General features: G+C 51.4%; 1 protein-coding gene across 1 annotated transcript in view; it reads right to left on the bottom strand.

Annotated features, from left to right (window-relative positions):
- MEGF6 (multiple EGF like domains 6) overlaps positions 1-12,120 on the bottom strand; it is a 107,579-nt gene that overhangs the window by 28,771 nt on the left and 66,688 nt on the right. Inside the window, 2 exon segments of the mRNA XM_050909388.1 lie at positions 226-351; positions 10,374-10,496. Of these exon segments, the coding sequence (XP_050765345.1) occupies positions 226-351; positions 10,374-10,496 (249 nt within the window).

The raw sequence follows: 12,120 nt of genomic DNA, 5'->3' as shown, positions 1-12,120 counted from the left end.
CTCCTTCAGCTCTTCCTAGCCTTTCAGAACAAGCTGCGGAGTATGTCCATGGCAACATAACATGCGGAGTTTTTACTGGCGAGAAACGCCCCAGTCTGATCTATTTGACATCTGAGCGTGCAAGTGCATGCTCCCTATTCCCCCCAACTCTCAGCCACCCCTGAAAAAAAGGCCGAAGCGAAGCTCTGCCTCCCCAGCTTCCCGTACACGCTCAAGGGGACTCACAGACGCAGCGTTTGCCGTCTTCCCGCAGCTGGTAATTGTGCCGGCACTGGCACCGGTGCTGCGCCGGCGTCACCTGCACGCAGTCGTGTTCACAGCCGCCGTTGTTGAGGGCACACGTGTTCACAGCTACGAGGCAAAGGGACAGAACAGCCATCACAAAAATAACGGCACCTGGACGAGTCTCTTGCGCAGGGCCAGGGCAAATGGCACGCACTTACACAGGGCGCTGCTAATGAGAGCTGAAAACTGGGGCATATTCAACCTGCGCCACAGCGAGACGTTAAAATCGCGCTTTTTTTATGACAAGAGTTCCCAGCAGCTCTCCTGGGAGGTGAGACCAGGGCGTGGGGGTCTGGGCTAGGTGCTCTGCAGTATTACACGGGAGGGAAGCTGACAGCCAGCACGCTGCCTAACAAGGATCAGCCCTCTCCGAAGGGTGCCCGTGCCAGCGAGCAGGCTTCTCGCCCTGCGTCGCTGCTGAAATTCTCGTCATTTTGTTCAAAGACGGTCACTGCCGGTGCAATGCCGCAGCTAGTTCAGCTGAGTTACTGCTCAGAGAGAGTTGCGCTCGGGCTTATTCAGGTTTTCCTGTAACAAAGTGATACGGAAAAGTAAGTTTCTGGCTCCACGCCGTGCAAAAGACACCGATTACACAGGGCAAGGCCCAGCAGGTAGCATCAGTTCTTCTGGGAACATTGAAGGAAAAACGTTTTAAGATGCATCCCGCACATCCGTACTTCGATCGGGTGTAACAACCTGCAGCTCAGTGCTTTGACTAGGAGATTTCTACGTGAAAGTTAGGACCGTGTGCTCGTCCACACTGCGAGTAACTGATGCTGTAACCGGCGCACGGAGATACGCTGGCGGGAACTGTGATTTCATCCTAAGTGCAGGCGGGACTGGGAATTGGGATTCCTGACTGGTGTTCCTGGCCGTGCCACAGCGTTTCTGTGTGGCCTTGCGCAAGGCGCCTTCCTGCCCAAAGGATTCCAAACAGTCAGAAAACAGAAGGTTTTGCCTAGGCTACGGCAGAAAACAGATCTTATGATGGAACATGTGGACTATCTTCTCTTTGCAAGCTTGCTATCATTAATCAGCCTTAAAATAGCCTTCTCCTCCCCCCTCGCTGTTCTTATAATCTGGGACTTCTCTGCAGGATAAGCAACAAAAGCGTGAAGTTTAACTGGAGATGTGTGCACCTTGCAACCAGCAAGCGGGCAGAGCTTGCCTGCTTATTTTTACTAGGCTGCAGCTATCTGGGACCACCGACCTTGTTGCATCTGGGAGGAATTTGGGCTAGAAAACAAAGCAGGGAAGGGCTTTCTGGAGCGGGATTCACAGACTCTGGTAGATAAGCCATCTTCGGGTAACTACACGCCTCCAAAGTGATGAAAGTCTCCCTTTAGACCAGTGCATGTCTCCTGAGGTAGCCTACCTACTCCTTAATCGGTGAGCATCTCAAAGAGACTGCTCCAAACAGAGGCGTCCCTTACGGGAATTGGGAAATCGGCCCTTAAAGTCTGTTCTTCCTCTTAGGAGACACGCGTGCCCGTGAAAGGCACAACACGCTGCACATCAAAGCTGGGCGGGTGCGACACGGCTAAAACCCGGCCACGCTCTGGGATGGAAACCCAGACCTGGTTTCCATAAGTGGAGTACTATGATGAGTTGTGGTCTCGCATGTTTCTGACCTATTTTTCAAACTCCAGAATAAACTAATGTGCTGACTCTGAGGAATCTTACAAGAAAGCTAAAAATATCTCTAATGAAAAACATCTCTCCACAAGCTAACACTTCAGGTAATCACAGTGCCCTCGACAACCTCGAGAGCTTCGCTAAGCAGGCGAGCCTGGAAAGCATAGCCTAGGAAAAGTCTCCGCTTTTAACGAGGTCTCTGGATCCCGAGGGAGCTGGATCTGTCAAACACCCGTGCCCGGGGTGCAGACGAGCGGGCGGGCTGCAGGCAGCTTGCCTGCGCTGCCTGGCCTCGGGTACCGACGCGTTGCAATAGGTGGGCGTGCAGCACCGCTCCGCCAGCGCCTCGTCCGAGTACTCGGAAGAGTATTTTCTATGGACAAAGCACTGAAAGTAATTTGATTAAGCCTCTTTTGTACATGGGTGAAAAACAAATATTTGGCATAGGAGGCAAAGAAAAGGCAAACCCGTATATTCTTTTTTTTTTCTTTTCCTGCACGCTGTTCCCCTGCAAAAAATATGCCTTGACTTAGAGCTGAGGAGCTCTCTCATTTCAAACTTTTAAAAACTAACTTCCCCTTGTATGCCTCTAATTAACTAAACAACATTTTGGGGGAATAAAAGTGGCTTAATGGGGACAAAGTATTGCCATACACAGCAGACGGCTGGGGCAAGAACTATCAGTTTATGTTAGTTGTGCTGACATTGTTTCCTTTAATCCGTTTGGAAGGAAAGAACAGAAATACTTGACGTTCCTGCGAAGTTATGGGTCAGAGTTACAGTCCTCAAGCTTTAGCAGAGATGGGTGGTCATTTTAAAATATTCTGGTGTATTAAAGCGCTTAATAACACTTATTCACAAATACCCATAAATAATGTGCTTGTTGGAGGGCTTTTTTTTATAAAAGAAGTAAAACAGTGCTAATGCCTGCCAAAACATTCCTTCATACGGGAAAAGTACTGGGCCAATGTGTAACAAGCCAACGCATGTTACGTCTAAAATAACCTCCCAGTATGCAGTTATTCCTATGAATTTGCAGTCTAAATAACCGCCCTCCTTGCATACCTCTAAAAGACCACTTTTCAGAGTGGAAAAAACTAAAGTCCAGGTTCTTCTTTATCACACAAAATTTAACCAGACAGAAATCCTGTCAGGCTGGACACAGCAGACTTTCCAAAAGCATTACTTCTACACACAAGAAGATCAGCGTGTCTCTCTGGGTTGCGCTGAGGCACGGTACCCAGCCCGCACCCCGCGGTAGCCATGTAGCGATGGAGCTTTGCAACGGCAAAACCCGCTCCTCAGCGGCGGAGGAAACTTCAGGCGCGCGACACACGGGACGCGGCGACGCTTGGCCACCGCGAGCGCCTTGAGTAGGGTACGGACACCAACTGAGAGGCCACGCGTGCCCGTTCCAGCGACTCCTCCTCGGCCGAGGTGTTTAAGCGCAAGCGAGTGCCGGAACCGCTTCTGCAGATCTTAACCGATGCTGTTTGCGGACCGCTAAGAGAATGTAAAAGGTAAAGCAGCGAGAGCGCAGGGGTCTTGCAGAGCATTTTCTTTCCTCTTGTGTTTCTTTTAGTACAGCTTATGTGCTAGCAAATGTACTCTTCAAGACTCGTAACCCCATCCGAGCCTCCCCATTCTGCGATTGCACACGATGACGAAGGGGCCGGCGCACGCTGTTGTCTCAGCCATCGCGGGTACGTTCCAGACCACTACGGGTAATGGGAACCAGAAGTCCTTCTCTGCCAAGAGACTTACGCACGGGGAAGAAGTGGCTGGCATCACTGGCTATACGGTGCTCGTAAGCTATACGGCACTGGTGGCACACGCACGATGTAGCGAGCAAAGCAATTGCGTCCCGCGGCAGAGCCAGCCACGGGGTGCCGACTGGCAGGGGTGCTCGTGCAGCCCCGCGGTTTTGCTAAGATACGAACTCGCTCAGTTTAAGAATCAGGAATAATAAGGCGAAACAAATGAAACGCGTTAAGATTGTTTTGGGTGTCTTTCCATCCAAGCAAGGGCCTTCTAATTCTGGGTCTCCTTAGCTGGCTTCTCGCAGAGTAACAGCCAGTAGACCTCACTGCTGGCCTTGTTTTAATTACTGCTCTTTTTTTTTTTTTTGCTGTTTACAGAACCACTCTAAAAATACTTCCATTCCCAGATGCTTTTCCTAGCTTAACATTTCTGTGACAACGTTGCCAAATCCAGTGTCATCTTGTACATCACACAGATTTTTGTAATTAAAGCTCAGACAGATTTTCCACAGATGATATTTCATCGTCTGCAAGAGGGACGTTCCTTCCATCCCCTCTGTCTGAAGGGAGTGCAGTGCTGCTGAAAGACGCTAGCCCCTAGCTTCTGACCCTCTCGGGCCCAGGAAACGGATAAAAAGGGATGAAAAGGACATTGGTACTACCGGTCGCACGCGGGAAGCGGGTCTGCGAAGTAGCAGCCTAACAACACAGGAGTCGATGTGATAGCTGAGCTACCCGAGCTCTGCACCCTCCAGCTGACCCTCACGAACCGGGCAGAGCTGCACCCAGCCCCTGCGGAGGCTGAGCTGCAGCCTCCCGGGAGCCGAGCCGTGCCCCTCGCTCAGCCCGGGGGCCGTTAGCAGCAACTCCTCCGCGTCCCTCCCCGGTCGCCCCCGAAGCTCCGCGGCGGAGGCTGGCTCGGCAGCGCTGGAGGCGTGCGTGTGCGGAGCTGCCTTGCGAACCTGGCGCGTGACCCTCGCACCGCAGCGAGGTGGTGATGACGCTTCACTTGCTTCGACGCGGGCGCCTCCACTCTGGCTTCTCCTCTCTCCCATCCGTATCACCTTTCCTTCAGATCCAAGTAATTTGCCATCAGAAGCAGCGAGCTAATGCTTTAAAGGTAACCGTAAGCAGCTGTAACTGGAATTGAGCGTGACGTTCCCTTTTGCAGCGTCACACAAACCCAGCGATTCTGAGAAACGGCTGAGAAACGTGCCACCAGACAAAGAAAAGGTCAAACTTGCTAAAACGTGCAGGTTGTCTGTACGACGCACGCACACTGAAAACCTCTACGCAGTACGCACGGACGATTACCCTCCGTGCACATAGCTCAAGCCCACACAAACCTTCACAGCATAGTCCTTCTGTTCCCTATATATAAATCGCCGCTGTATTTGAGATTTCTTCATTTGAAGTACTCTTAATATAAATAGGGATACATCATGTAATCCCGAACTGATTTATTCTAACCTCAGACAATTTCCAGAAACATGTTGTGTGTTAATACAGACCATCGCTCTGCTCTGCAGGCCAACAAAAGCAATTGGCTCAGATTAAATTCTTTGCCTTGGACTGGATTTCATCCCTCTGCTGCAACAGTGGAGAAGGACCTGAAGATGTCAGCTTCCTGCCTCCTGCCCATGTGGTTCTGATAAAGAAAGAGGTAATTTCAGGACGTCCAATGACTCTTTTTGTTCTGTTTCACTTTCAACAGAAACGTCTGCCCTTTTTCTCCCTCCCTTCCGTACGAAAATCATCAGCGACTTGCTATATTTGACCGACAAAGACGCAATAAAAGCATCTTGCACAACTGAGCTGCAGATTACCCAAAGCATCAACAAGGGTTGAGAGTCGCTGCGAGAGACAGAGCAGGACACAGGAAGGTGGCTTTAAGCCATTCTTTGGGCTCTCCTGAGCCACGGCCGCCGGAGCGGCTCCAGGGGCAAGTCAACCCCGGAGAGCTGCCTCGGCCTCTTCGGTCGCGTAGGCGCATCTCCAGGATGCAGCCCACGGCAGGCTCCTGACACCCCGGCTTTCTCACATCACAGCCTCAAGCTGAAAGCCTGGCCTTGGCCGCGAGCTTTTGTTCCAGTCCTGCTGCGCAGGAATCACCGCGAGGCTCGTGGAGCCCCTCGCTCCCGTGACGGCTGATAGGGGCAGACGTAGCGCTCGCGAAGGAAGGGAGCCCGAGGCGTGAGCCAGGAGTCTGCTGTCGGCGACGGCCCTTGATTCTCCGGGCAACGCCAAAGGTGAGATTTAAGAAGCCCCTGTTGGAGTGTGCACAGAGCCAAGCTCTGCTTGCGCTGTAAAAGGTACCACCACCCTGGAAGAAAAATGCTTTTAAAGGCAAAACGTTTCTTCCAATCCTACAAAACAAACAAAGTGCTAATCTAAACAGCTATTTACACGGAACTGCAATACACTTCATAGGAAATTGCTCTTAAAGGTGCCTAAGGAAGCTCTGAAAACTTTTGCTGATTTTTCCCTGCGCTGTGCCTTGCTTTATCATCTGCAATACTAAGCACAAAGGCGCGAACAACTACCAAGGGTGCAAAGCCGTCAAAAGAAAGTAGCGGAAGATTTTATCTGTTTTCCAATTCTTTGACGTCTTCAGGAGTAGAACAGGCTTTGACTTTCCATCGCAAGCCTGGAATAATAGTTCAGCCAGAGGGTGGAAAAGGAGCGATGGCCCTGAGTCCAGCCCCCAAGAGCCGAGCTCCTCGCCCAGTCCTGCACGCCCGGGGTTAACAGCCACCAGCCTCCGCAGGGGAATTCTGGAGCGCCCCGCTTCAGGCAGTGCTGCCGATTAACTGAAGCCTTTGCGGCTTTTGTGGGGATCGGAAAACATTTAAAGAATTAGATCTGTGGTTTTACAGACCTTAACAAGAAACTTCACGGCAACGGTCTTTTTTCTGTCTCCAGAATGCTTTCTGGCCTGCACCGCTGCTCGCTGGGGCTGCCAGCAGCTTCCTAAAGCCCATCTCCGTGCTTGACCCAGCTCGAAGCTGCAAGCCTCCTCGCAGCCCTGGCTCAGATCACCGGCAGCGACTTCCCCTGCCTCTAAGGGCAGAGCAGTCGGGAGCCGAGGGGAATGGACGGGAGACTCTCGCTGTCTCCAGTTCCCGTTATTCCTAGCCTGTTCCTTTTATTCAGTGGCAATTTTTTTCTGTTTTAGCAGCACTGAATCTTACCTGTCCAGCAAAATTAGAGGATATCCCAACTTGAAGGGAAACATAGCTTTTATCAGTTAACCTAATCCCTCAGAACCACGCAGGGAAAAAAATTCTCGGTCGAAGGCAAGTCAGTGCCTGAAACTTCACAGGAGCGAAGAAACGTGGCTCCGGTCCTCCTGAGGAAAACCCACCACGGCTCGCTACCTTCAGCCCGAGACAGCAGCTGCCAGGCACTGCAACGTCTCCGCTCCGTTCCTTGCAACGGAGGTTACTTGCCCAGACGAACACACCTACTCCGACCCGCGCAGCATCGTGCTACAGCTCTAGCTTTGCCGTACACCGCAACCGAGCTCTTCGTAGGTACCAAGCGACGCAACAACTCTAAAGCAGTTCGTTACCGGGTAGAAGCTCAACCATCTAATTTCCCCCCCAAAGGGAGGCTATCGTGCCTCCTTTCTGCGCCGCCCTCGCTCAGCCTCCAAGGCACCGAAGAGCTCCTCCGCTCCGGGGGACACCCTGTTACGGGTCCCCAACACACCCAAGGCTTTGGCGGGTGCTCTTGCCGCTTTCCACCGCTCAATCGCATTGCTCTACCTTCCCATTAGAGCTGGCCTTAAGCTCGGCGACAGATAATAATAGCAACAGAAAACGCTGTCCTCCTCCCCAACGGTGCTGGGAAAGGACTCCCGAAACACAAAAAATGAAGTGTGAAGGGAAGACGTGTTGAGTGAGGCCTCCTGCCTTTGCTGCTGCTGCCTGCACGCTGCCCGCGCCCCGCGATCGCTGCCTGGTAACTCTTGTCAAGAATGCTGGCTTAATAAAAACCGTGTGATTTCCAAGATCAAGTCGGAGCAAAGCCTCTGACTTCGCAGTGTAAATATTTATGCAGACAGAGCACTAAAGGAAAGAACCACTTGCAAGTACTTGTGAAAAACGCTACAGAAAGCGAGCGCACGCTCAAGGGCCCGGGATCACGACGAAGTGACCCTCGGAAAGCCGCCCGGCCGGATCGCAGGCTCGTGGGCTCGCCGTCCGAGCGTCGGCGGAGGCAACGAACGGGAGAGCGCATCCCGCTGCAACGCCCAAAACCCGGGGCGAGAGCACCGCCTCGGTGGCCTCCCCGTTGTCGCCAGCCGAGGTGCTTCCCTTGCCCGGGCTCTGTCGTGGCGTGGGCTTGTTCCAAGGGCGCAAATAGCCTGTATTTACAGGAGGCGGAGTTGCGGAAACTCCAACCCCCTCACGCTGGGCTGCTGTGCGTGACCGCTGCCGTGCAGGCGGCGGACGCAGGGAGGAGAGCTGCTGGGCTCCGGCACCAGGAACCGCACGCAGAATCCACAGGGGCAGGCGGCTCTGCACCAGGGAACGAGCATCAGCCGGGGCAGTCGCAGCACACGGGCGCCCGGGGCACGAGGCAACCGTACGCCTGTGGGTACACGGAGGGCAGCCATAAACACCGGCAGAGGAGTAACTTCTAAGTCTGTGCCCTGTCCCGAGCTTTTACAAGAGAAATATGCTTACTTTCACCCCTCCGCACGCCTGGCTTAGTAGGTTAGTAGAGAGCTATTACAAAGGCGTGATATATATACACATATATGCACATTTCTGTCACAAAAGTGTAAAGAACAAAAGCCACCGGTCCTGAAGCGAGAAAGCCAGATTTCTAGGTCTGCTCTGTTGTTACTTTAGAAACAGTATTGGACAATTACGTAGCGAGATTTTTTACTCGCCCTGCCTGGTCTGCATCTACTTTCCCGTGTACTTTGTGGATCACAGGGGTACAGGCACCGCCGAACTAACAGCAGATCCTGCCAGCTCCACTCCCCAGGGCTTCCAGAAACTGCCCGAGTTACTCCCGTAGTAGATCAGGTTTCATGAATAGAGACCCCTTAATTTTGGCAGATGGATTCCAACACTGTGCGCATTATGGCAAATCCTTGCTCAGCAGTTTAATGCAAAGCAGGTTTGCGGCGCTCAGCGCAAGCGGCACGGAGCAGGGAAGCCCTGCCTGCCCGGATCCCGGCAGAAATGCGCCGCACGTCGCAGCCACACCAGCAGGTAAGCCTGAAGAACAAAAGCAAAGGATGGAAATCGTTTTTAAACAAGAGATTCCTCCCTATAGTCATCCCTTCTATACTCTCTCTGGAAATTGTTTCACCTTCTGGGGCTGACCCTGCTGAGAACACTCCTCATTTCAGTTTTTTCTCATGTTTTATTCTCCAAGGCAGAGGCGGCGGAATCACTGTATACCACAAAAAAAGAGACCTACGCATTGCGAAGACAATTATTAGATGACAGACCACGTAGACACTTAGATGCGAACGGTAGCAATGCATAGCCATGAACACAAGTTTACGTGTTCGGCGCTAGAGCAGCGGGCTGGGAACGACTGGCTTTCTCCTCTGTTTGCGACCCTTTTCCTTCTGGATTTTTCCAGTGGAACACAGGGCACTGGGTGAACTTGCACCTTAGGCGTACGTCTCGCTGCGCTTGTTAGAGTATCGTCACATAGTGGGGGCAGTTGTGGAAAGACGTGCAGTTTGTGCTGCTCTGGGCACGGTGGGTACCACTTCCTTAGATGGCTTTTTTTCTGCTCACATCGCCGTTCCCAACTGGAACTGGAACACGCAGGCTCACGCAGCCGTTTTTAGCAAACTTTGGAACGTGACTGTGTTCTGAAAAAGCCCAGCAAATGGCTATTGTAATACCATTGCCCAGGAATTCTTTCCACTTGTATGAAAATATCCCTCAAAAAAGGGAAAAAAGTGTCAAAGAAAGCTGTGAGGGAGAAGCGGTCTAATAAAAACAACAGCAGCAGCAGATGCTGGAAGGCAGACTCCAAGCTCCACCCCGGTGTCTCTGAGCCTCTAGTTTGGGGCAGGCAAACAACAATATTTCAAGAAATTGGCCCAGAAATCAACTGCAAGCCAGACCTGGCATCTGAATTGTAATGTCTGGACGCGCACCGTCCAAGCGGACGCATGACCAGCATCCCAGGGAAGAGGGTTTCGAGATTATTATGGCCACAGTTCCACACAGAGCCATGCTTCTTTTCACTTGTCTGTCACACCTAGTGCCTACCGTGCGGACTAGGGAAATAGTGGAGGTAAAAATGAAGACTGACTCGAACCTTTTCATAATCTAGTTGATGTATTAGTTCTGAAAATGCCACATCTGATACGCCCCGTATCAAAAGCAGAAGCACCCAAAGCCCTGGGAGTTACTTCTCCCGAACCAGAATAAACTAAGGAACTGCAAAGAAGTCAAAATTGTACGTGTCCGCGCTGCAGAACAGCAAACGTTACGAACCCAGTAACAGAAACGTGTTAGGGAAGACTACCGGCATCCTGAGAAAGAGAGGAACGTGCAAGCCATCACCGTCATCTCCAATTCCCTGCCCAGAGGACGGATGCGAGCGGGTAAGCCGATGCAAGCATTTTTCGTACGATGCCACACGTTTACAGGTAGGAAAAGGGCTGTGAAGAATTAAGAGATTCTCAAGAAATTTAAAACGGTGACTTACCAATGCAGGTCCTGCCATCTGTGTGCAGGCGAAAGCCTGGCTTGCATTCACAATAATAAGATCCAAGGGTGTTGACACATCTGTGCTGGCAGCCCCCATTGTGGACCTGGCACTCATCAACATCTGCAACAGAAAAGGGAAGGGGGGGAAATTCAGAGGAGCGGGCATGACGGTATCCGAAGTCAGGATTATTTATCCTCTGTTGACTGACTCCAGATTTGAGGAACGAATGCAGAGGGAACAAAATTGCCATTTCATTATGTTTAATCAGCCAAGCTATTTAGGAAATTTCAAGGACAAGCATGCAATCAGCGGGGGGGGGGGAGAAAAAAAAGCATCTTATTTGTCAATCGGCATAAATCATCCTTCGTCTTGTTCACCTCGCAATGGTCACTTTTCCCATTCGCTCTAACATTACGGATTAATTAATATTTTACACTTCCTTGCTCCTTCTGTGTTGGAAACAGGCTGGGCTAGTCCATTTGTCACTGACGGGAATGGTGGGAGCAAACAGCTAACGTTACAGAGCGAAGTGAGGGGGAACGACAGGAGGCAGCAAGGTTCAGCGCCTCGGTGCCGCAGCAGCCCATGCTCTCATCCTGCTGAGCCAGCCTCGTCCTCTTGTGGCGCAGAAGCTGGCTTCCACCTGCCGAAGGTGAGAGGTTTTACTGTCACGCTTCTCACCTCGGTACTTCGCAAAGCATTTAACGCATTTCACCCCATTTATGCCTGGAACTCACTTGACCTGCTGCTGAAATGCAGCAAAATCTGGGGTATCTATCTATCGGGTGACAAGCTATGCTCAGAATTGCTATGCGTCACTGGAGACAAGAAAGAAAACACGTTAATACCTGGAGAAAGTTATTACAATGGATTTGTTCATAATTATCCGATACTTAAGAACATGATGAAGTCCAGCTGGAGCCCCAAATACAGCGGGCAGAATACAGACGGTGAGACGCTGGCCGCAGCTCCCCAGCCCTCTCCTCCCGGCTCCACGACCAGAGCAAGCCCAGGAGAAGTGAGGCAGCCATTCCTGCAAGGAGGAATCAAGCCACTTGGCCGGTAAAACCAGGCATGGCCATTTCGATGGGTAGAAGTACGGGCCCTCGAACAAAAGGCATTCTCTGAGCCAGAAGAACCTTCTGCCAAGTGCTGAGCAATCTTTCAAGAGCTGAAACGGGAACTAGCCCGTGAGTCCTCGGTAAAAAATCCTGTTACGTTGTGTTATCAAAGCTTCAAAACCGGGGAGGTAGACGGCAGTGTGTTACAGAAAGGGAGATTCATTCCTGTTTCACAGACCTTAAATTGCCTTTAAGCGCCGGGAATAATAACTTCCAGAACGGAGAAGAAACGTAAAAATGTTTGGAGCGCCCAGTTACGTGGTGCTAACTAAGATGCATATCAGAAGCTTGTCAAAGGCAATTTCAAGCTTCTGAGACGTAAGACTCCTTCATACGGCTATAAATAGAAATAATAGAGGTGTTTGTGGATACAGCTGCACAGTTCCTGAATTCCTGCCATCTGTGTGTGTGTGTACACGTATACATAGACACTACCTTTCAGACCGGAAAGCATCAAGGATCTCTAGTCCGATGGGGGAACCAGATCCCGTTCACGCTAACAGCAAAGAAGCCAACCAGCAAGTCCTTTTTCCGTGGAGAGAAGACTTCAGTAGCTTTGGGTCTGTTAGCGTTTCTATGCACTTCCCGCATTTTGTGAGAGACGTCTTCGGCACGCACAACTA

Source organism: Gymnogyps californianus, chromosome 21, assembly GCF_018139145.2.
Source record: "Gymnogyps californianus isolate 813 chromosome 21, ASM1813914v2, whole genome shotgun sequence".
Classification (NCBI taxonomy): domain Eukaryota; kingdom Metazoa; phylum Chordata; class Aves; order Accipitriformes; family Cathartidae; genus Gymnogyps; species Gymnogyps californianus.
The sequence above is the reverse complement of the archived record's forward strand: the minus strand, read 5'-3'. Positions and strand labels throughout refer to the sequence as shown.